Below are 26727 nucleotides of genomic sequence, written 5' to 3'. Positions count from 1 at the left end.
TTGTCAATTTAATTCACGATTACTAGAGTAGTTTTAATTGCGTTTATAAACCGGAAAAACAATTCGGTGCGCAGTTGAAAAAGACTACAATATGATATATATATGCAAATACATATATAATAGTAATTCAATTAGTATATTAATAATTCAAGATTGAATTATTTAAAGCAATAATGATTCAGCTTCGACTGTAATAGGCATTTTAAATTTTTAGCATTGATTATATTTTTCACATATGCGGTCTAAAATAAAGATTGTTCTGTTATCTCGTTTGTTACTCTCCCATTACATCCGATTTACGTTTCGATTTTTACTTTCATCAGGGTAGCTCATATTTTTTATTAATTATTTGTTTCATTTAGATATCTCTAAAATTTTATACGTATAAATTTGCAGTATAATTTTGACGATCGCAAAATTGTATGTCTTGTTACAAGATAATAAACGCATTGTAACGCGATTATTCGATATTAGAAATCTCTATTTATATCAAATTACATCTGTAGCAAAATAACGATTATCTTGTCGTGTAAGTAATGTAGTTAATTGTACGCAATAAAACAAATTAATATTTTACATTGAGCATCATTGTACTCATGTCAGATTATGTCAGATTAAAAAAAGTTGTGACATGAGCATATTATGCCGTGATAGGCGAACCGGCAGAATTCTCGCAATAACCTGTCTCGCGATTCGCGATGTGTATTTCCGATTACCTCATTCTTAATTCCAGTCTCAATTACACTTGCTTAATAATATATATTACCGCATCTAAATAATAGATCTTAGATCGTCGAAATTGATCATCGTAGAAACATAATACTTGTTACACAGCGTCAATCTGTAAGTGTCCTCAAGATAACGCAAAGATGGAAATATGAGATATCAAGGGAATTGTACTCGAATCTCTCATTCCGTGCTTAATACATTGCGTGCAAGGCGATTGCGAAATGTATTTTCCACAGAATGTATATTACCGCTGTATGTCTTTTCTAAGACATTGTAGAGTTATTCACCTTTCAGGTCTGGATTCCTCTTCGTGCAGCCAATGCGTCGCTCTTATGAAGCGGTTGGCGGAATTAGAAAGGCGTACGGTAATCTGTACGATTCATCAGCCGAGTGCCTTGCTTCTGGAGATGTTTGATTCCCTGTACGTGGTGGCTAATGGTTACTGTATATACAGAGGCTCGGTTAATTCGTTGTTGCCGCACTTCACTTCTATCGGTGCTCATTGTCCGCCTTATCACAATCCAGCTGATTTCGGTACGTAGTTTCACTGAAACAAATAAGGTAATTTTAAACCCGAGCTATCTCTCGTTGATTCTGCTAGTTACGTGAATGTCATGCGTAGCTAATGGAATGCGAAATCAGGAATGGGGAAAAAAGGCATCAAAGCTATATTCCACAGTGGTCCGTTTCGCGAATAATTGTATTCTAAAAGAGACATCATAAATTTCATGATTCATACATTATGCAAGAGCGAGTTGACTCAGTATACAAGAGTGTAATAATAATCTCGAATAAATTAGGCAATCATTAATCTAGATTTAAGTTATTCAGATTAAAATCTAGAAAGCGTTTTATTACCGGTGCAATTAAATACAGCGGGGGATATATAATATGATTTATTTTTAAAAAGATCTCTCCTCTCTGATCTCTTTTTCTCTTTCGCCTGTTATTTATGGATCCGATCTGTCGTAAGCGCTTTTATATTTGCGAAGCATCAAAATAATACAAAAAGTAAAAACAATCGCGTGTCAACGTCCTATAATAACGTGTTCAATAAAAATTGATTGCAAGTACGCAGCGAATGTTGAAATGGTCAACATTCACTTAGAAAGCGCGTTTCCACACAACACCGAGTAATCATAGTTCTGGAAATAATGATTTTTAAATTCTTGAATTTTTTTCAGTCCTCGAGGTAGCGATCGGCGAATATGGTATTTCGCTCGACAAACTGGTGGCAGCTGCGGAAACTTTATCAACTGATCAGAAAACGATCACTCTTACCACGAGTTTGCCTGAAGAAAGTAAGGTCACTTTTTTCAGAAATTTTACCTCGATCATAAATCTAACTTATATTTTGAGTAGATGAAATATTTGGCAGATCATGTATGGAAGATGTCTTAGACTGTAATTAAACTGTACTAGTTTCTTGGAGTAAAAATATAAAAAATGTTATAATATTAGGTGTTGGAATTAATTCGTAGCGTTTTTTAATGAAAGAATGTTATTTATTTCACATGAGCATTAAAAAATACATTAATGAAAGTACTTCCCATCACTTGTAAAACGCTACGAATTAATTCCAACACCTAATAGATTTCATTAAGCTTTATAAAAAATTATGACAAAAAATATATAATCTAGCGAAATTAATTTTGTTAAATAATAAAATTAATCTTGTTAGAAATAAAAAATTACGCTGAATGATTACAATTTAATTATATCAACTTTTCTTATAAACCTTCTTAGCTGATCATAGAATTCTTTGTAACTCTACGTATTCCACGGAATTGATGTTATTCAGATAAAAGATAAGTTAACCGTTGAAAATAGCTGAAAATAGCCGACATAAATGACTAATATTTTGAAATATTAATAAGATCATATTGTATCCTATTATAACATTTCATTTTGTTGCTATTACAATTTTTATAGGTCTATATTTATTTCTTTCTTTTATCTTTACCTATAGAATACAGCGACATAATTATATAAATCAGCAAGATTTATCTATATGTTTAAGAGAATATTTTAGTATCTTTTTGTGAGTATAATAAATACTTGGTTATTTCTCATAAAAATTGTGTGAACATTTAATAGATAAAACTATAAATACTTTGATAATCTATAAATACCGTATTATCATATACTTATGCTTTCCTCATATAAACGAAGTTTTTATTTTATCTGCAAGAATAATAAAAACTTCGCTAAAAAATATATGCAAAGTGATTTCTTTCTATTTTTTTTCTTTTTCCTTCTCTGCTTGTTAATAGACATTATGAAATATCTGTTTTAACCTTAACATTCCCATGCATGTAAGACAGTAAATTATCGAAGAGCTTTGACAAAATTACGAAAAGATTAAATTAGTCTGCAATCATTATATTATAATCATTAAAAAATGCTGATTTATATTGTCTATGTATTCTAGCAAACAGTATCCAGGAACCGCCACCACCTGCCGGTTTTCTGACGCAGTGCTATCTTCTGTACAAAAGACAACTGTTAAGCTTAAAAAGAGACTATTCGTTATTGATGGCGCGATTGCTCTGTCATCTGCTGATTGGTGTGATCTTCGGATATTTGTACATGGGAAGTGGCTATCGAGCTAATATCTTAGCAAATTATGTTTATCTATACGGATCGTTGCTTCTTCTCGTCTACACCGGCAAAATGGCTGTTACTCTTGCTTGTAAGTAGCTATAAATTATATCTTGATTTAAATTAATATATTAAAAAATATGTTCATGCTTATTCTTTTATGAGTAACTAATAATAATATATTTATGTAAGCATTGTAAATGCTCAATAAATATTTTATCATGATTTTACAATAAAAATAATGATAAATGTAATTTACGTTCCTCGTCCTATACTTATTATTGAGATTTTCGATCCCCGATAACTTGAATAATTTGTAACATTGGATAAAGAAGAAGAACGTGTAATTTATCAAAACACGTGATACATTAACTGTATTAGCCGTATTAATCATCGCAATAATGGATCCTATTAGTCATATTGATATAATATTGTGGTGCGTCATTAAAGCAATTAGTATTTCCGTGTTTAGATCTGTTAGTTTTCAAAAATATTATGTAACTTAAACTCGATGATAACATTGAATTATCTATTGATATGGTGTTTAATTTATGGATTTTTACAAATTCAGTTAGTAAACGCGTCGCAAAGTGCATCATATACTAGAATTCATAACTAGTGCTGAAAATGTATAATATACATAACGTAAACTGATAGATTTTCAGCGCTGGCAGTGAATTTTGGAACACAGCCTAGATTGTATTTTTCATTTAATTTTTCAATTTTTTCAACTTCATTTGATTGTTTTTAATTTCTCATGATTTAACTTTATTTAATATTTACATTACGCGCGTAATCTATTACACGCTTCAATTGATCTTTATCAATTTTGCAGGATTATCATGACGAGATTTCACTTAATAAATAAGATGTTTATTTAAATTGAATATATCGACGAATATATTAATTGTCGTGTCACGTTCGTGAATTCTATCAGAGGAAATATTTAACTGCGGGTATCAATATGCTACAATTGCTGTAATTTTTATTTTCTAAAGCGTGCAACAACTTGACTTCATCGAACGAAAACTAGTCGCTTTTTTTGTGTTACTTTTGCAACGCCGTGCATGCTAGATCGAATAATATTAAAGACCAGATTTCACTTGTTTTTTTCATTACTTGAATATCATTTTATTATTTGCAATCTGCCATAATAGAAACAGATTTCACTTCGGATCTATTCGATTTCCAAAATTTTATATAATTGTATATAATTTTACATATTTTAACATAATTTTATGTATGTATATATACCTAGAGAATATAATTATATATATATATATATATATATATATATATATACATTATTTAATTTTACGTTTTTAAACATGTTAATGTTGGAAACATTAATCATTATATTTGTCAAGAACTGTTACTAATTTTACTTATCTTTCGAAATACTGTGAGTTGGTCAACCGTAATTATCTTCACTGTTGTTGCATCAAGCACTGTGCAATATTCGTGAACGCTTAGCATACTGTCATTATTCTGAGATGTAGGTCAAGGAAATGCGAATATCTCTGTCACAGTTGTTGTGATTAAATTTCATAGAGCGACCACCTGACTCGCCTTGGTGCATCTCTATAGTTTCGAGGAAAATTGATTTAAACAGAAAGTGATTAATAACATAATGTCTCTAATTTTGATGCGTGTGTTGACAATCTCAATAATTTATCGTGAATTTGTCCCGATGATCCTGAACAAATAATAACTATCTCAATGTACAGTTCGGATAAATCCTCATAACAATTCATCAAATCTTGCGTAATTCTGTCGGTGACACAATACATTTTATACAGAAGAAGGATGAATAAAACTAAATAGAAAAATGATAATTGATTGTTCATAGAAAAATTATAGACTATAAAAAATCAAACTATACGCAATTCATTTAAATATTTCACGTGGTGAATAATTTCTACGATTTTATTTTGTCCGTGTTTCGCGTATAAAATTTTTTCGTTTACGCAAATGCGAAATTATATTTCCCATTTCTATGCATTATATATAAACTAACTGTGTATTTTTAGAAGTGACTTCAATCGAACTTTGATTAATTAAGTCGTTAATTAGATCGTTATTAAGATCAGCTTAATACAGAATTTAAAAAAAAGACTTCAAAATTTCTAACTATATTATCTTTCTCTTTTTCCACTTATTAAACGACGAAAAAATTATTCTATTTACGGATTTAATAAATTACTACAGATTTTATTCAATGAATTATATTAATTATCGATCAAGTTAACCGCAGTTTGATCGTAGTTACCTAGTTTTTTTTATCAGGATTTCTGCTTCGGGGATCATTATCTTGATATTCAATGAATATTCAGTTTCCGTTTATACGCCTCTTTTCAGTCCCACTGGAGATGCAAATTCTCACGAGGGAGCATTTCAATCGTTGGTACCGGCTGGCGCCATATTATATCAGCATATTGTTAGTCGAGATACCTTTTCAAGCGGCATGTGCGGCGTCGTATCTGATAGTGAGCTACTGGTTGACAGCACAGCCCATAGAAACGAATCGTATAATATTCTTCAATACAGTTAGTATAGCTGCCAGCCTGACCGCGCAAGCATGGGGTTTCTTCATCGGCGTTACCACGCCAATTAAGGTAAATCTCTTTGGAATGTTTGCTTTTTTAAGTAACACTAAATAAAATTCTAAATTCATTTTGGATCTAAAATTGTGATAGATGTGCATATTAATTAAATTCTTGTAACTCGGATCCTAATTAAAATTTTAAATCGCTATTATTGATATTTAGGAGTAAAAAAAGTTACTCTTATTTCGAAAATCTAATCAACGACGAGGTGAGATATGTGAAAAAAAAAATATAAAGGTTAAAATTTTCTCGAAAAATATACTCTCACACGTAAACACATCTGCATATTTATATCTATATAATTCGGATTTATTGTGATGTGTTAAAAATATTCAATTTTAGATGTGATTCAATTTAGAAAAAAGATACTGAATTTTTCGTAATTTAATCTTTACAGATTGCCGTCTTCATTGGCCCGATAATCGCAGTATTGTTCTCCATCTTCGGCTTCTGCATACGTTACTTCGATACGCCGCTAGCGTTCCGCTGGATGTTTCATATATCATACTTCCGTGCTAGTTTCCATAGCCTGATATATACTGTATACGGATACGATAGAAAGGACTTATTGTGCGACGAATTTTATTGTCATTATAAGAAACCAAACACGTTTCTCAGAGAAATGGAAATCAATGATGTAAATGTGATCAATAATCTGATACTCATCCTCGGTATCGGAGTGCTGATGCATCTTCTAACGGCCAGCGCGCTTTGGTGCAAGCTCAATAGAAGATGAATTAAATATAATCCGATCAAATACAGTATTTGTGGTATTGCGGGCAGTCCCTTTGAGAAACGACATAAGAGTTCTGAAATGCTTTTCCCATGGGAAATACGAAAATACAAATAAATTCCACGAGAGAAATTTTGAAAATTAAACAAATTGAATGATATTAATAAAGTTATTATTTCTTTAGACCTTTTAATCTCGCTGGAAACGAATTCTGCGGCACTTTGAGAATGTTTTCTATCGAATCAAAGAAGACTGGATGTCATCATCGAATCTTGTAAAGCTACCAGTTGCAAACGGTCTTTTTAAAGTACTTTATTTAGCGAAATAAAGTACTAATCCGAATTATTTTGTATTAATCAAGACAAGACGCTATAATCATCAGCAATTTTGTTTATAAAAAGCGGTGATATAAAAATGGCAAGGTTTGTTTATATATAAACAAAGTATACGATTTATACAAAGCAGAATATCTGTATTAAGTCTAAGTGATAAGGATAGATATACATGATACAGCGCGCATTGGACATCATTATTATAGCTTAGAATTGTATCCTAAACTAAATTGTATTTAAAATCCTAAACAATTTGATATACTTTAATTTAATCTTTAGTGGTTATTTAATTTGCGTTTTTAGTATTATTCTATGGATATGCGAAATTGCCTAAATACATGTGAAGGTTTTGTTAATTAAATATTTTGCACATATCTCTATTTGCATATATCTTATCATAGAAAGTACGATGTTTTTTTCTGTAGCAACCGTATTTTACAGAGAAAAATATAAAATGAAAATAAATATATTGCGTCGTTTTTCTAAGAGAAATTGGTACTTTTTTCAGACTATTTTTTTATGAGTCATTCTTTAAGAGTTATTACAAATCATTGAATAAATTAATTTACTTTTATTTTCTTTATTTCACGTTGTCATTTTTACATAATTACATGTTTTCCAAATCCTTATACAAAACGATACAATCCAAAGTAATACAATCCCATCACCAATTAATAAGCCTACAAATTTATACAAAGTGTTTCAGAAATAATTGGCCAAACTCTAAGAGCATCTTCCACTCATTGTAAGGATGAAAAATGTAAACATGGGTTCGAAAACGCTTTCTTTCCATGTTATAAACATTTTTTTATTTTATACTTATACCTGTATTTTATTTTATACTTACATCTATATTTTATTTTATACTTGTATCTATTTTTTATTTTATATTTATATCTATATTTTCATTACAGAAATTGTTGGAAATGATTTCCTTCCGCATCGATGCATGCTTCGCATCATCGATGTCGCATGGATTGTCGAAGCTTCAACAATTCTCGGAATATTTCGTATTTTTTCGCAGCGATAATATGATTTCGGAATACTTCCACAGTAGCAACAGGAGTATTATACACTGCGTATGAAAAAATACGAAATATTTCGAGAATTTTTGAATGACAATCCATGCGACGTCGAGGCGAAGCATGCATCGATGCGGAAGAAAATCATTTCCAGCAATTTTTGTAAGGAAAATATAGATATAAGTATAAAATAAAAAATAGATACAAGTATAAAATAAAAAATAGATACAAGTATAAAATAAAAAATAGATACAAGTATAAAATAAAATATAGGTATAAGTATAAAATAAAAAAATGTTTATAACTTGGAAAGGAAGCATTTCCGATGACGATTGATATGACTTTTTTTCATTCTTACAATGAATGAAATGTGCTCTTAAAGTTTGGCCAACTATTTCTGGAATACCCTGTACATGAATACATATTTATTCGATTTATAATTCTAACATTAACTATTCTTTTACGTTTTGCAGTATTAATGAAGATATAAGCAAGAGAGAAAGATGAAGGATTATCTTATAATTATGAAGTTATTAATTACGAATAATTAAAAAAAATTTCAAGAGATGAAACATATGTATGAAGCGAGAAAAAACGTTTGGAAATAAAATTACAGTATTTAGCTTCATTTCTTCAATTCATCGATTTATCGCAGATAATATCTTATAAGATATTAGATATCTTATTTTAAAAAATATGATCTTGGAATCAGATATATTGCAACTTTTTAAAAAATAGTATTCAAGTATTGTCATTCTTCAATAAACACTGCAGAAAAAACATTACAATTTATTACGAAAATATTGTTATCCAAGATTACGGTTAATTTTCCAAGATTAATTACATTTTACACAGAGGAATGTACAATACATTTTGTATTAGAAGCTTCGCGTTTGCGTAGTGCAAGTTAATCAGTAAGAATAAACTTTTGCAATTGCAATTTGTTTTAAAATTTTTTATTTGCGACATTATATGATCTCTTCTTACAGTTTACAATAGAATTTATTTTCAGTATGAGAATTTGAACAGTTGATAACAAACTGACAAATTTATTTCCTTACAAATATTATAGTTTATACCTCATTTAAACTTAATCAAAATGGATTAATTAAAATACGAATACACTTATCATTTTAACTACATTTAGAAGAGCATACTTAAATAGCATCATCTACAGAAAGGTAATTATTTTTATGATAATAGTAACAGTGATAACAATAATTCCAGTCTTATTCTTGCATATTAATAATTCTTGAGAATATTTTCTATTGTTCGTTATACTTTCTTATACAAGTGCCATAAACATAGGTACCATACATAAAAATGATATTACCATCACAGTAATTTCTAAGAGGAAGGTAATACTGTACTTCTTAATTTACTCTTTCTCTCTTGTAACTTTAAGTATTAAAACAGAATAAAATTAACGACTAGAAATAAAATTAATGAAAGACTTAATAACATATATGATCTTTCATCTACTGATTACATGGAGATAAAGTAATTTACATTGAATTTATTCTATGGAATATTGCATGTATATGAAACTGCATGTTAATACCTCTATGTTTTATATATATAAATTATGTACATTTTTTATTTTTTTGTAAATCATCTATATTATTTGTGTGTGTGTGTGTATATATATATATATATATATATATATATATATATATATATATATATATATATAGTAATCCAAACAATATATCTTAGACGATATAAAATTGTCTCTATTTTTTTATCATAATTAACTATATCTGTGTATCATATCTCTTAATGTATCATATCTGTGTTTTAGTGGCTTGTATCATAAATTTTATGCACAATTTAATAAGATGATCTTTCTAAAGATTTTACTTTCTTTCTCAAAACTTAGCAAATTTCTGCTAAATTAAATAAATTTTAAATTATGATGTTAATAAAAATAAATATCCAATGGAGATTTTCAAGTAGCTCAAAAATATCTTAAAGTGTTCATGAGTAATTGATAATTTTTTTTACAATATTTTATAACGCTCTTAATAAACACAAAACTTGTAATAGTTATTACATTGACATCATAAAACTAATACACGCAGCTAAGCGACAAAATTACATAATTATCATTATGAAAAAGATTAAAATAAATCACTTTGAAAAATATGTATGATGATGTTTATTCCTTCTATCTTAGTTTATTTTTGTAAATAGCTCTTGAATCATACATTAATAAATATAAAATATTATCTATCTTTTGTATACGAAATGTAAAACGTTTCAATTTATAGATAATATATTTAATAAGATTTCAGTATAAATATTTGATAATGAAATATTGATGAGAAATACATCATCAACACATAATTACAATTTTCAACGGTATCAACGAAAAGTATCGTAACAAAACTTACATACACACACGCACGCACGCACGCACGCACGCACGCACGCACGCACGCACGCACACACACACACACACACACACACACACACACACACACACACACACACACACACACATATATATAATATATATATATATATATATATATATGTATAGTTCTTATAATTTTATAAGAAAAAATTCTCATTTAATTTAAGTAATTAGTTGAAATTTTCGCCTAGAATAGAGAAATAAAAAGAGATTACAAAAAGAAAATTATGAGAGCTCAGTTTAATATAAAATTAATTTAACATAGAAATGTCTTTATATTTTAATGAAATTTCTAATATTCTCTAATCAATTTTTAAAAATAATTATTTTAATATAAACATTTTTTACATTATTATTTTCTTTAAAAAAACAAAAAGAAAAGAGAAAATTAGGAAAGAAGGAATATAATTCTGAATTCAAATCATGTTTAAATGATCTTTTCTTTTTTCTTTTATATATTATACGATTTGATCTCGAATAAAGATCGTCATAAAACATTTGTTCACAACAGTAATATCAACAATACTTTCCATTGTTGCCGTTAAATACACACATGTGTATAATATATATTCTTATCCAATAAACACTAATAAAATAGCTATTATATTAAAATAGCTATTATATACGATATAGAATGTATTGGACAATTACACAAGCACAATACTGTAAACTAATAATTTAACATAAACGAAATTATATGTATTTATAATCTTCATCGTTGAAAACATCAGTTAACTAAAACAAAAATTATTGGACGTAAGGAGAAAGTAAAATTTTTAATCTGTTCGATCAGTCCGAAATTGAGTAATGATATAATGAAGCTGCGAGATGATAATCGAGATTATAAAATATAATTTCTACTACAACATTTCTATTTACAACAAGGGATTTCTATGCTCTCCTTTCTCTTAATAATTATTTACATCAATTTGTTACAACTCATTCAATCGTAATTTTTCAATTGTTTCACTTTTCTTTGCGCCTCTGTTTCATCTTCTGTGCCATAAAGATGAGATCGGTGCTTCATTTCAGTCGCAACAGACTTTAATAAACCAACAAGAAACAGAAAAGAAACGTAAGAACAACGTAAGTAATAAAGGGAAAAAAGAGATAATCAAATAAAAAGAACAAGCCACGTTCAAAACATTACATTATGATATTAATTTCTGACCAAACTCACCAGACGAGAACGCACTCTTTTTGGCATTTCTTCTTGTAAACTGTAGATGTCATTACGCTTTAAAATAAGTTGAGAACCATCCTCGAAAATCACCTAAATAAAAAAAATGTAAATCGCAATTAATAATTAAGTAATAATTAAGTAATCAATAAGGAATAAATTAATCTCTATATATTGAGATACTAAAAATTACTTACAGTGAACATTATTCGATGATTTGTACCTTCAAAGACGGCATTATATATTTGACCGTCTGTCCAGTTCACCGTCACTGCGGCTCCAGGTAGAGGTGTATTTCCAGGTTTATAGTTCTAAATAAGTATAAAATATATGTATAGAGCATGTCGCAAATAATTGTATGTTTTAAAACAAATTTTAATCTTTAAAGAAATTGAATTAAACTGATAAGAATGCAATATTAAAAGTGCAATGTTAAAACTTACGGTTACATCTATAGGGTACAAATCATCACTGAAGCTTTTATCATCAAATGTAACCATATAAAAAACAGTATCCTCGATAGCTGCTACTTTGGCTTGATAATATCGTTTGTTACGATGCTTTGCCCAAACTGTTTCTCCTTGACGTATCTGTGGGATCTTTTCTTTACCTTCATCGTGTTCATTACACGTTACCTAAATGCCATAACATTGACGTTAACATCTAGAAGCTTACTGATATAATATCGTGTATTACGATTTAGAAAATACTGTACCTGAAGTTCTTCTGAAGTATACACTGGTATGCTAAATGTAGCGCCTGCCGCGAGACCACAAGACGGATGAAATACATTATTGCACTGATTACATTTCAAGCACGCTCCACCGTCTTGGCTGCAGAAACAACATTTCTTGTGTAACGAGTCCACAACGATCGTTAATACATTGATAGGATCTTTGTTTATAGCATCTTTGAATGTGGCTCCTGGTACCATAAGCGTACATAAGATATGCGCCCATCTGCTATCACTGGTACGCTTCAGTGGACCACCAAACATTGGACACATACAACACATCTGTGTTTCGTAATAACAAAACAGAATTAGATAAAACATAATGTTTACGAGTGGCAAAAACAAAAAAAATAGATTCACTAACCGCATCGTTTCTGCCAGCTTTACACCTGTCGCAGGCCCAATTTTGGATATCCGTAGGTAATATAGTTATACCATAACAAGATGCATGAACAGTTACGTGACATTCTCTACATCGTAAAAGTTTGTTATTCTCTGATTCCATAGCCTGTTCTTTAGAGTTTGCTGCATAGATAGTAGCTGGCACCTAATGTAATATAAATTATTTTTCACAATAAATATCTTTGCAACTTTTGCTATATATTCAAAAGAAGATTGTTACTGAGAAGTTGATAGTTATTAAATGTTATTTTCTTACCCATATTGGTGTACTTTCAGGTAACGTAGTTGATGTGCAATATTTCCAATCAGGTGGCATCATTCTACTGCTTCCGCTTGTACACAAGGCAAAAGTAGCACATATTGCACAATGGGACACTTGAGCGCTCCAATAATCATTGAATGCTTTTAACAGATCATTGTTTGGTACATTCGGATAAATCATATCAGAAATATGCCCTGGGATTACCGATGTTGGTTGAGAACTACAGAATTGCGGCATATCGACAGATTGTGTTGATGTAGATTGATCTTTTGTAGGTTCTATCACCAAAGCAACAGTTGGAGTAGCAACAGGCATAGTAGTAACTGCAGGAGTATCGGTAATAGAAGCAACATTTGCAATAACTGGAGGAGCAACTGTTGCAACATTTGCAACAGCTGGAGGAACAACTGTTGCAATATTTGCAATAGTTGGAGAAGGAATTGTTGCAACATTTGCAATAGCTGGAGGAGCAGCAACTGTTGCAACATTTGCAATAGCTGGAGAAGCAACTGTTGCAACATTTGCAATAGTTGGAGGAGCAACTGTTGCGATATTTGCAACAGCTGAAGGAGCAGTGTTCACAGGAACAATGGCCGAAGGAGCCATATTCACGGGTATAATAGTCTTTGGAGCAATAGCCAATGGTTGTTTTCTTCTTGTTGTAGCTTTTTTCTCTTTGGGTTTCTTTCTTAAAATAGGTGCTTTATGTTTTGATTTAGATGAATTTAAATGTAAACAAAAATCTGTTTGCTTTTGTAAGTCTTGTACCTGTGTCTTATTATCAGATATATTTAAACGCTCATCTTCATGTAACATGTCTTTTTGCGTATTTGTAATTCGTGATAGCACGTTCGAATCGGTCATATTTATCCGCGTATCAGTAGAATTATTAATTTGAGTTTCAACGAAAGTATTCACAGTGTTAGCTTGAGAAGTATTCGGAGATGCATTATTATTTGATTTATTATTTTTTGCTGATGTTTTCCTACGTGACGTTTCTTTTTGCAGCCTATGACGCGTTGGTGCATTCTTAGTAATTTTTGGCATAGCTTGTTTTGAACTGTTTTGAACTGCAGTTGTAGGAAACAAAAATGTCGGTATATCAGTGTTTTTATTTTGCACACACGAACTTATAGGTATCAATATAGGCCGAGGACCTACCAAAGTAGACAACATTGGAAATTGCGATATTGTATTGGGTATTGCATTTGTCTGTGGTGCTATGGATGATGGACTTAGAAAAGGAATGATATTCGATTTATCTAATGCAACTGCTTGAGACGTTTTAGGAGCATTTGGATATATATTTTGCAAGGATGTCTCTGTTAATTTCTTAGAACTGTTGCTCGTATAGGGTAAATTTCCCAAATTTATTTTCATCTTTAAATTTGTGTTAGGCTGTTTAAATGGATTAACGTTTGGAAACGTGTGCTTGCAATTAATATTGGGCACCTGAGTAATAGCAGTATCAGATGGAAGCCTCTGAATAAGTGAAAATTCTAACGATGGTGGAGCATTTTGAATTGTGCTATCGTTTTTAATATATTGCATTTCCGTTTCATCTTGTAAAACTGGAGGTTTAGAGTAAGCTGGTCGTAAAATAAGAACATTATTTTTTTGTGAATGTTCAACATAAATCTTTGGTTGCATAGGTTGCTGCATCTGCTGATTTTCAGTTTGTAATTTGGGAGGCGTAATCGATGGTACATTCAAACGAGGTGCTTTTAGCAAGCTTTTATGAGTATTATTTTGTATTGTCCCGCTTTCTGTAAACACATCCATATTTTTGTCGTTTACATTTGTAAACTGTTCTATTTGAGCAACCATGGTTCTTGTACTTTCGTTCTGAGATTCAGAATTTATGTTCTGTTCATTAACAAAACAGTTCTTTTCGAAATTTCTGTTTGTAAATGTCATTTTTGAAGAATCACTGCTATCATTTGTCGGTGAAATAGTTATTCTGCTTTCTGTAACGCTCGTTAATTCTGTCATGTCTTTTTTGTCGTTGTTAAATGCAGAACTTTTTATCGGATTAATATTAGTTGTATTCGTAGTTTTCTTATTAAGCTCATTACTAAGCGAAACGCTTAGCTGCATTAAATTAAATTTTTCTTGGTTATTATACGTATTATTTATAGCATATATATTAAGATCATCTAATGCTTTAGCTTCAGTTTGCACAGTAGCATCTGAAACGTTTGAAGTTGATGCATCGAAAAACGGTATATTGTCGCGTTTGCGTTTACCTTTGGACACACGTTTTGGCTTCAATTTTTTCTGCTCGTTATGTTTTGTATGCTTCTTTTTCCTTTTGCCATCTTTTTCAATAACTGAAGAATTAAAATTATTTAAGGGATAATCTTCTATTTTTAGAGGATCTGTAGGTTCAGTTTTTATAATAATTTCGTCATTGTAATTTCCTTGAGGCACAGGAAATTCTTCCATATTTTCCTGGGATATGTATTCAAAAGTAGATATATCATCTTCAGTTTTAACTACATTCACATTCTGTGTATTAATTTTGCTGACTTCTTTCTTAGATTTTGATTCAATTTTTGGTTTTTTTTCTTTATCTCCATTTTGTTTTTTCTTTCTTTTCTTATTTTTCTTGCGATTGTAACCATCATCATAGACAGTTGCTTCATCAATTTCTAAAATAAAAGTATATGATTAATAAAAATTTGCAAATCGCTATACGTGAAATATGTAATAACAAAGATTACAATAACAAAAATAAAAATATAATTATTATATAAACATAAATTAAAATAAATTATTATATAAACAAAAATGTAATTATTTTACCCATTTCTCCTGCTTTTAACCAAATATCTTCTAGAACTTCTAACTGTTGTTCATCTGGTGGTTCTTCTAGTTCATCAAATTCAATGTCTTGTAAGGCCTTTTTAACATCAGGTGGAATATCCGCACGGTTCGCAAGTTCTTCCATGTTTATACCAGGATTCGTGCGTATAATATTCTTTTTCTTATGAATCATATGTCGCTTATTTTTTGGTGTTGCACTCAAATAGCCTTGTGGTAATTCACCATTGCTATTATTACTACATAATAGATCCATTTGTGACGGCATTGGTGCAGCAGTCTGCCTAGGATCTTCAGGATGAGAGCCAACATCTTCACCACGTAGCCACAATTCATACCTGTATAATCAGAGGGTTAATTATAGATAGTAAATATTTGAAATGTATTGAGTTTAGTAATATATATAAAATTAAATTATTTTTAAATAATTTAGATACATGCCTATCTGGTTGAAAACGTTTCACAAAGGTGTCCATAGATATTTTGACCATATCTTTACTGCAGGTACATTGCGTAGCTCTCTTTCCATATTCTACCCATCTAGGTGCTGCAAAATTAGTAGATTCGGCGCAATTGAATCCATGGTTAAAACCGGCATGATAACCATATGGAAATGTAATCATTATTTCTCCAGCTTCCTGCGTTATCTGCGAGAATAAAAATACGAAAGATACATAAAAAGCTGACAGAAATATAAAATTAAGTAGAAAACAAACTTACTTTGTTACATGGAATAGAATATTGCCTTAATATTTGAGGAGATATAAGAGACATTTTGTGGCGCAAGAAGGCTTGGCAATTTTGATAGCTGGTTGGGAAAAAGCCGCTAGCTAGTCTCTCTAATCTACGTCCATGTTCTGGAGGTATAGCGTACCACGTTTTCGGCGCACCAAAATGTAAATAATTTATGGAATATAGATCCATATCTTCTGTATGCCAGGCAAATGTAGTTTTCCACATTCCAAAATACAAATAAGCTGTATTAACGCCATCGATGGATATACCATAATCCTTATTAACGTAATCCAGAATTGTTCCTAAATGATTGATGTTCCATTCTTTCACATCTGGATCCGTTAAAGAACCAGATACGTCTGCGCCATATATCGGCGCCACATACGTTATATTCTTCCAATATTTCCTTTCCAAATCTTCATAGTCAAAATGACGAGGAGTAGCGTAACGATCAGAATTGGCTAATTTACTATATTCTTGTACAGTCATTGACTTCTTTTGAATATTAATTTGTTGATAAAGTCCTTGTTTTCCAGTGACAACTTGGCAGATTGGCGCTGGGATGGTAAGATCTAACTCATCTAGATTATAGCCTTTCTTCCTAGGAACCCATTCGGGTGGTGGTATTACTTTTGCCAAACCAGCTTTATGAGCTCCTCGACTTTCCATATATTCGACATATTTCGTAAAATCTTTAAATTCCTCATATGTTGGTCTAAAGACCAGTATACGGGGTATCCCTCTTGCATTACTAGCCATCGTTGAATTTATTATAACTGTGAATAAAAATTTTTTTAATATTTGATATGTAATAACACTATAAAAAATTATAATTATTAATATGATACTATAAATATTAATAAATATACATATTACTTTTAAGTTATTGTTAATTATACATAATTATTAATTGCCATTTAATTCAGGATTGGAAAGAACCTGGACTTTTAAAAAAAAAATTCAACTGGGTTTTATGGAGGTTTTATTGGGTTTTACTGGGATTTTTGAAGTTTTTTTTGATAAAATTAATTATTTGATATTTTTTTCACAATATTTAGTTTATGTTGTATTTATGATTATTTAATTACACATTCAGATAAAATTAATTATAAAAGAATTTTGTAAAAATATTATAATAGTAATTTTGTAAGAAGTTTTTGTTTCTGAAGAGAGCTCAATCATGTAGTCGAAACATGTAGAATATTATTAGTTTTATATAATCAACGATTAAAATATAATATATTTTACGTATCAAGATCCGCGGTTGGTTCTTATATACCCTTTATTTATCTAATTTATTATAAAAATATAATGATGAATTTTTCAAATATAAAAAAATATTTCTGTAAAAGATAAAGAAAGAATGATGACTTTACATATGTAAAATAATAAAAAGCATTCGGGTAGAATAAAAAAATCAGTCCAAAAATGGTGAATGTATATTATATATTTTATAGATGTTTAAATGTAATTTAGATTCAATTTCAAGTAAATTTTCACAGAAAGGAGACTTATAAAATCAAATATGTATTATAAAAATATTATATATATAGTATAAATATATATATATATATATATATATATATATATACACATCATATATACAATGTATATATATATATATATATATATATATATATACATACATATATACAATGTATATACAATAGATATACAAGGTGTATAAAAAGTCTCAGACCCCTTAAATATTTTGAAAGTAAGCATTTTTGAGAATAATATTTCAGACAAAAGTTGTAGGATTTAAAAAGATCTATGATCACACCCGTTTGATCTAGAGTGGCATCGCCAAGATCAAATGGATGTGATTAGTAGATTTTTTTAAATCCTATAACTTTTATCTAAAACATTTTTCTCACAAATGTTTTCAAAATATTTAAAGAGTCCGGGATTTTTTGTACATCCTGTATATATTAAAATTGATATAATATAATATGTTAAAATTATATCAGTCCAGTAGTTTAGTATACCTATATTTATTAAATATTTATAAATACATTCCTTTCATATATTCCCGATGAAAAAATTTATTTTATATAAAATCCCAATGAAATCCAAAAAAACCCACAAATTTCGGTTTTTTTTACCTCCCTAAATTTAGGGTGGGTAAAATAATGTCAACCCTGATTTAATTTTTTTGTTTTTATAATCTATCATCTCACATCATTTTTAATATATATATTTTATATTATTGTGAGGCAAGGAACAAAATCTTTTGAAAAAATATCATTCACAATATTTGTTTTCATAATTGAAATTAAGCGTAGCAATTTTACATGTATAATGTTGCATTTTATATTTAAAGATTACAAAAACATAATTTGATCTATGATAAGAAAGGGAGAATGGTTATCTCTCTTTAACCCTTAAATGCTTTTTCAATGGAATACCCAACTTTTTTCAATACTTTTTTCATTGCTTATAACTTTTTTAGTTAATAAAGATAAATATTTACTTATGCTTCTTAATGTGGCATTTTGATTGAAAAATAAATTGTTTACAAAATGTTAATTTCTAAAGTTATAAGCAATCGAATTGGATTCAATATGTCTTCAATATCTTCAAGCATTACATGAGATCTGAGAAGAACTGAGAAAAATATACTTCCCAGCAAGCTAATGTTATTTGTCATTCTCACATCAAAATGATGACAAATGACATCATTTTGCTATTTGGGAACTATATTGTTGTTCTCATAGTGTGGCGCTTAAAGATTTCAGCAAGCTGATGTTATTCGTCATTATTTTAACATTAAAATAACAAAATGACAAATAACATCATCTTGCAACCTGGAAAGTGGAAATTATATTATTCTCATAACGTGGCGCTTAAGGGTTAAGCATTAGAAAAACATTATACCCAGGTAGCACAAAACATTTTAGTAATAGTGCAGCATGTTGGAATTATTGTCACGCTAGTACTAATACATAGCAATAATTCTTGCAATTATTTACTGAATTTTATTGATGGAAAAAGACTTTAACGTTTTACAAATCCCAAAATAAAATATAATTGTACTTTCTATCTTTTCAATTAAATCATAATACATAAATAAACTAATAGCGATAAGACTGTGTAGCACAGATATGGTGAAGATATTAAAATTATCAAAATTTGTGGGACATGATTATAATGAAGTATAATGAGATGATAAAACACCTTCCTTCAATTATATAACTGAATTATATCAATGCAGAACAATCATTTCATTACGTTAAAACTTTGCATTTTATATTAACTGTGTTTATCATAAAAAATTTAATTAGTTAAGGAATCAATTATAATTACAAAAACACGAAATATGGATAAGCAAATGCATATGTTTCAAGCAATTTTTGCTTTTCGATTAAAAAAAACAGTGTTTAATAAAAAAAAACATAAGTGTTTAATAAAAAATAACATACAACGTATTTACTCCTTAATACATGCAACATACTTTTTGATTTATTAATTCCTCACAAAACTGTCTTAAAAATTTCAAAAATATATTTAAAAAGACATTATTCTACAGAAATAATAATACGTTTATATTTTTTTTTAATAAAAAATATGTAATATATGCATGGCTTAATAATTTTTACGTATTCTTCCTTCATTTCATTTTTTTAGTTATAAGACCGATATTTAAAGACATTTAATCAATTTCGTGAGTAATTTTCAGTAAAACAATTCATTATGTTTCTTAAGATTCGAGCATAAGAAGAAATGTCACGCTTTATTGATGGGTGACGTTTCATCGGGATAGTATTGAATCACGCTTGTATGCTAATTATATTTTTTGGCTAGATCGACACGATACTTCCGGCAAGTGTTAAAAACCAGCATTCGTATTACAGCATACAATATATAAATTAATATTACGCTGCTTCTCATTCAGTCTTCGACAGAAATATTCTACACGTGGATCCCGCGTTCAAGATCCAAGTAGGATGCCCATCAGCCCATGTGCGACTTGCGTAAATAAATAGCGGCTACATCCGATGCGTGAGAATGACATGAGGAAACAAGTTGAGGCAGCAATGAGGAAGGAAAACAAAAAATGTAAAAAAATCGAACATACATGGTCAATGAGATGCCAAATAGAAAGCGTAGTACGACAGAAATTCGAGAAGCTTTCGAAATTACAATCAAAAGGAGTGAGAGGGAGGGGTGTCGATGGTGATGGTGGTGGTGGTGGTAGTGTTAGTAGTGGTGGTGGCGGCGGTGGTGGTGGAAGGAGTCTATAAACAAAATGGTAGTTATCTATTGTTGCCAGGATTCCCTCGGGTGGATACTTTTTCGTAACGGACAATCCATCAGATACACTTTACATCCGCTCATTTCGTCGCGCGAAATGACTGTTTTTTTTTCAGCGATTATCCGATTAATCCGATACGTGCGTGAGTGACTGTGGCGGACGCGGGGGTATGTTTGCGTGAGGAGTTCAGCGATAGCATCGGAACGGCGAGAGAAATGGGTGAACAGGAGCGGCGTCGTCGCGCCTGGATCGCAAAAACGAGCGGTACTTACATTTGACAAGCTAGGGGATCACCTCTCCTGTATCAATACCATCGTCCGCGAAATGCTAACGTGAATATCACAATTTTCGAAGACACACACACGCGCACCGTCGTTGCTTAGTCGATGCTTTGAGCAGCTTTGAGTCGCGCGTCATCCGTATGTACGGCAAGGTGGCGTTCCAACTCAACTTCAGATTGGGTCGCGCGACCGGAGCGCCACCTGTCTGACGCGTGCGAGATTCGAATTTTCGGCGTTTGTCACGTACGCCAGCGGTGACTTCGGCGAGCTAGTGGCGTGCATCAGCGATGTAACTTACCTTAGGTGCCGTAAAGGCAAACTTGCGTAGCGACAAACTTGTGTAGCTGCATAAAGAAAATTATCCAATTGCATTTTAGGTGCGTCTTTATATAATAGAATGCGATTGGATAAGTTTGTTTATGCATAGCCGCATAAACGTATGCATAAAAAAATTATCCAATCACATTTCTTTTACATAATGACTCACGTAAAATCCGATTGAATAATTTATGCGACTATGCAAGTTTGTCACTGAATAGATCCTAAAGCGTAAATTGCGCGTGATTTTTATATTCTTGTTGTTCATCAAATGTTAAATAAGGATAAAATGTAGAGAAACTCAAGAGAAACGAATAGATCAAACTTCGATCAACTTCTTCGATCAATTTCTTCTTCTTAATTTATCTGGCAGAATTCTGCATAGTAAAATTTCTGTCTGTATCACTCGTTTCAAAATTATTTCTAATGTTCTTTTTCACTTATTACAATAATAACTTAATAATAATATATCTTAATAATGTGTTAACAAAATAGTAATTCCAGACAGCATCATAAAGAATTTAAAAAATGATTCTTTCAAATCCTCGATTTATAAATATAGTTCTTATATTTATGAAAAAGAAAACTCCATTCTCTCCATCTATCGGCAATGTCGCGTACTACTCAATTCTTTTTCAACTTATTTCGAACAAATTATGTTAATTTATTATAAAGAAATGTAAAAAAATGATGAATCTTTTCTCGAATTTGTAATAATCATTTCTGCTATCTGAGATATTGTTTGAGAAGTCAATTAATTTTGTTAAGAAAGAAATCATCTGTAGTTTTATTATAATATTATAATATTTAAAAGTTTTTAGGCTCGATTATACTAACTATAATAATGCTTCATTTATGCTTCGGTCTCAATTCTAAAATTTTAAAATTCAACCAATATGAAATACAGATTTCAGTTAAGATCAATCAGGACTGACAGCTCTATTGGTTGAATTTTAGAATATTAGGGTTAAGACCGAAGCATAAACTAAGCATTACTTTAAGAAGATCCTAAAGCCGTCTGTATTACCGATTCAGTAGGATTTATACATAGGACTTACATACATACGATTTACGATATCATTGACATATTACTACACAATATTATATCAATATCATACGCACGCATCCATATAAATTTTTTAACTACCTAATCTTTTATATTAAGTATCTAATATAATTCCAAGAACACTACATTATTGTTTGTTCATACAATTCTTAGTCCAAGTTAAGATTTTACTAAAGTATAAAATTTCCTAGACAGCACAGAATTTATGATAAATATTTATTACTAATCATTTTTTGAAATGTTATATAAATGTTTTATACATATTTTATATAAAGCTTTATTCGAAATATTAAAATATTAAATTATTTTATGTAATATTTAAATATAAATATAAATAAATATTTTTAATAAGTGTTTTTTATTTGGATTATAATGTCTCATTAAGTATTTTCATAGCATTTACTATAATATTTACAACAGATATTTTATTCATAAATATTTATAATAAATGTTTATGGTCTGTGCAATTCAAGAATATTTACAAAAATATTTTTAAAATATTAAAAATAAATCTTTTGAATATTTACAAATATTTTATAAATATTTTATAAATATTGTGCTGTCTGGGTTGTATATAAAGCAAATATTGTTACGAGTCAACGTGAGAAGCCGATAACAAAACTGTAATTATTTTTCAACTTTTTTTCGTTTTTTACATAAAATTAACCAGTTTGGATTTATATATTATCATTTAAGGCTACCACAGATAAAATTTCTGTAACAGTAACCTTAAGATGTGAACTTAAGCCGATGAGCCAATCAGGTTACTGCTTTAGATCTACGTACTCTAACGGAAATAGAAATTGCAAACTTATCCATAAAGCGAGTTTCAATCGATTGAAACTTATTTTATTGCGAAGTTATGGATAAGTTTACTATTATTTCCATTTACATTAGATTACGTAGACCTAAAACAGTATCCTAATTGACTCATCAGCTTAAGTTTATGTCTTACGGTCACTGTTGCAGAATTTTGTGTGCAGCAGTCCTTAGCCCAGATCCTTATACAAACAACAGCGTTTTGACACAGAGCGCTATTACCCATATGATGACCAATCAAGTCGAATGTGAGGAAAATATTGTGATTGGTCAATTCTTACAATTACAATTACTCTTACGACTATTGTAGAATAGGCTTTAAGCCTATTCTATATTAGACGCAAACTGATCGCAAGTTTGTTGCGACAGCCAATCTAAAGCTTGCATTTTGAAATCAACGCTTTATATTTAAATCGCAACTTGCGATCAGCTTGCAACTAATGAACCGACTTAATATAGAATGGGCTTTAAGATGCTAGAGTCCCTCTAGTAAGAGTGAAGACATGAGGGGTACCGATCTTCTGATTGGTCAGATTTGGAGTCCCTTTAAACGCCGCCATTTGCAGATACTTTCAAAGGATAGTGGATCTGTGAATTGGTGTGAGCAACTGTTTCATGTAGACTGTTAACCATGGTGGAATTACGTTTCCGACCAGTACACGACACCCGACGATGGCGTTCTTCTGATTTTATGTCTTAACTCTTACTAGAGGAATTCTATAAGATGCCATTCATACTGACGCACGACGCTTATTTTTCGGCGTTAAAAAACGTCACGTGGCTATTTTGCTTGATGCTAGCGTCAAAGAAGTGAAGTTGAATTTGTGTAATAGTTAGCGTCGCTGGATCTTCGTTAATCATCTTGATTTGAAATAAAAAATGGGCTTTGACGTACGTAATTGATTTTTACAAATTTTACATCTTATTTGATAGTCGTACAAATCAAATAATATATCTTAACAATTATTATATCTCAATTTTATAAGGACTGAAAGATTATAATTAGCTAAAATATGAAATAATAATACTAACAAATTAGAAATAATTTAAAAATATTTGTAGTATTAAATTTAATATATTTTTCAGGATGAATTCCTCAATCTCGTATAAACATAATATGGGTTATGTGAAACGATCTGCGAGCAAGCAGATATCGTGAATCATGCTTGTTTAAAAGCTTATACATAATACATTACTGAACCTGATATATTATATTTTTATTCTTTATTAAATTAGCTTCTATAACTGTTGTATATTAAAAGATAGACGTTTTATTATTATTTAATATATATTTTTATTACTTAATTTAATACATGTTATTATTTAATATCTTATAGATGATGGAATGACGTAATAAAAAGCAGAATGTGAAGCATAAAAAAATAAATAAAAAACAAATATTAACAATGCAATCAAGAAAAATATATGTAATAAACTTGATGATTGTATCAAAATAATGTGAAAACTTTTTTATTTTTTCTGATGTTTTATCTGATTTAAGTTTTGTATTTAGATTTTATTACACTCATACAAGAAATATTATCTGAATAAAATTCTTGTGAGAAACGAAGAAATTCAGATGAAGGCTTAAAATTAATCATAATGATGAAGAAACTCTCATTTTAGAAATCCAGTTACAAGAGCATCTTTGAAATTTCCATTATCACTACGCAACATAAAAATTACAAAAAATTTATGGCAAGAAGTAGCAAATATTTTAAATGGGAAAATTACAGCTAATGAAGCTAAGATTTAAAAGCTTACATGATATATATACCAATGAATAAATATTAAATAAATATATTAGGTGTTGGAATTAATTCGTAGCGTTTTTAATGAAAGAATGTTATTTATTTCACATGAGCATTAAAAAATACATTAATGAAAGTACTTCCCATCACTTGTAAAACGCTACGAATTAATTCCAACACTTAATAAATAAATATAATATTTAAAATAAATTATATTGTCACTCAAAATTCGACGTTGTAAACCTTTTCATGGATTTTAGTTGTCGCTGGCAATAATTATGGTCACGTGATTTTTTTTGATGCTAGAAAATGAGCGTTTCAGCATGAAAAGGCATCTTTAGAGTGCTGTCCCATGAAAATCGGAAAAGTAATAGAGTGGGGATCTATCAATCAGAACTATTGGGATGTATTACTATTCATCTGCACATATACATTAAATACAAGATTATCGAAATTGAATTTCTATACATATAAAAAGAAATTCATTATTAATAAATAATTGTTCGATAAGTATTTATTAATATATAAGTATTCATTTTTCCAACATATAAATATAACCATTTATATCTTTGGGGATAAAATTGGATAAGATAAAAAAACTCGGTCCGAAATTTTTGTGGCTGGGTTTTCAATGGACCAAATTGTGAAAAATCAGAAAATTTATTTTAAATATTTTATGAAAAAAGATAATTATTATATAGTAAGAGAATCCACAAGAAAATAAAATTTCGATATATTTTTTATTATAATAGAAGATAATGAAAGAATCTTTTAAATTAAAAGATCGTTTGAGATTACAATAACAGTCCGTTTTCTGAAAAAGTCGCTCTATGGGAAATTCAGCCACAAAAATTTCGAACCGACAAGCATGCAATTTTATCTTTTTTTCCAGCAATTTTATTTTTCCAGTATATAAATATAACTGTTTATTTGTTGAGTAAATAGTTATATTTATATGTTGGAAAAATGAATATTTATACATATATTAATGAATAGAGGAAAGTGATACCGACATATCACTTTGTTTTTAGACAATATTTCTTAAACAAAAGGTAAAAATAAAATTTTAAAAACATAAGTACAAACTGAAAAGTCTTCCATCAGTATAAGTAGGTTTTATAATACTGTTTGCAATTTTGCAATAATTAATTTTTTCGTAGGATAAGCAAAAATGAACGTCTGACGAAATAAGCTCCAAAACTGACACAGTAATGCTACGTAATCCTTCCTATTCTTTTTCTTTTACAAGAATTATCTGTATAAAGTACATAAATGAATGTATATAAGATATTCCAAAATCTTTTCGCTTCGTTATAAAACATTTTTACTAAATTATATGTATACTGATTTTATGCTCTTCTTCGTAAGATGAAAATATGTAACGCGATTTCTCAAGAGTTTTTCCATATATGCATGATTGTCTTCAGCTCCAATAAAGTTATTTGACACTATAAAGCAACATTATAAAGATTAAGTTGATTCATGATCTATATTTTACAGACAGGTGTGGCGATTTACACTACATCCTAATTTAAAATTTAAAATCGTATTATGAAAAAGCTAAGAGAAAAAATAATATAAATAAAACTGATTTAGGAAATCACAAGCATTTAAAATGACGTAATATTATCAATAATATAGTCACAATTATTAAACTATGCAA

The 26727-nt window shown here is 29.6% G+C and overlaps 3 protein-coding genes across 5 annotated transcripts in view; 2 read left to right on the top strand and 1 right to left on the bottom strand.

Moving 5' to 3' along the window:
• LOC105143817 (ATP-binding cassette sub-family G member 1) overlaps positions 1-7493 on the top strand; it is a 43363-nt gene extending 35870 nt beyond the window's left edge. Inside the window, exons 6-10 of the mRNA XM_011052322.2 lie at positions 1024-1263; positions 1914-2030; positions 3161-3421; positions 5689-5945; positions 6334-7493. Of these exons, the coding sequence (XP_011050624.1) occupies positions 1024-1263; positions 1914-2030; positions 3161-3421; positions 5689-5945; positions 6334-6672 (1214 nt within the window). The 3' untranslated portion in view covers positions 6673-7493. The remainder of the gene's footprint in view (positions 1-1023; positions 1264-1913; positions 2031-3160; positions 3422-5688; positions 5946-6333) is intronic.
• On the bottom strand, positions 1138-21297 carry LOC105143816 (uncharacterized). 3 transcript variants are annotated; one of them, XM_011052321.2, is made up of 11 exons: positions 21102-21297; positions 16560-17350; positions 16281-16486; positions 15822-16177; positions 13011-15667; positions 12717-12899; positions 12335-12634; positions 12063-12254; positions 11817-11930; positions 11620-11712; positions 1138-1276 (listed from the first exon to the last, which is right to left on the bottom strand). In XM_011052321.2, the coding sequence occupies exons 2-11, from the start codon at positions 17331-17333 to the stop codon at positions 1274-1276; spliced, it is 4878 nt and encodes a 1625-aa protein (XP_011050623.1). In that variant the 5' UTR covers positions 17334-17350; positions 21102-21297; the 3' UTR covers positions 1138-1273. The 3 variants fall into 3 exon arrangements, with proteins under 3 accessions (XP_011050623.1, XP_011050622.1, XP_087262637.1); XM_011052320.2 differs by lacking the exon at positions 1138-1276 and adding an exon at positions 8964-11481; XM_087406511.1 differs by lacking the exon at positions 1138-1276 and adding an exon at positions 8964-11174.
• LOC105143815 (ATP-binding cassette sub-family G member 1) overlaps positions 20173-26727 on the top strand; it is a 21236-nt gene continuing 14681 nt past the window's right edge. Inside the window, exon 1 of the mRNA XM_011052317.2 lies at positions 20173-21093. The gene's annotated coding sequence lies outside the window, so the exon portion shown is untranslated. The remainder of the gene's footprint in view (positions 21094-26727) is intronic.

This window comes from Acromyrmex echinatior, chromosome 5 (genome assembly GCF_024713525.1).
Source record: "Acromyrmex echinatior isolate Ae372 chromosome 5, ASM2471352v2, whole genome shotgun sequence".
NCBI lineage: Eukaryota > Metazoa > Arthropoda > Insecta > Hymenoptera > Formicidae > Acromyrmex > Acromyrmex echinatior.
Note: the sequence above shows the minus strand (reverse complement) of the source record. Positions and strands in the feature narration are given on the sequence as shown.

What these genes read in the sequence shown, in the direction of transcription:
- LOC105143816 (XM_011052320.2), bottom strand. Translation starts at nt 17,333, where the DNA reads ATGGCTAGTAATGCAAGAGGGATACCCCGTATACTGGTCTTTAGACCA. An exon ending in AAGCTGGCAGAAACGATGCG is followed by an intron (nt 12,635 to 12,716) that starts GTTAGTGAATCT and finishes TACGAAACACAG; the next exon opens with ATGTGTTGTATGTGTCCAAT. An exon ending in ATACTTCAGAAGAACTTCAG is followed by an intron (nt 12,255 to 12,334) that starts GTACAGTATTTT and finishes TATGGCATTTAG; the next exon opens with GTAACGTGTAATGAACACGA.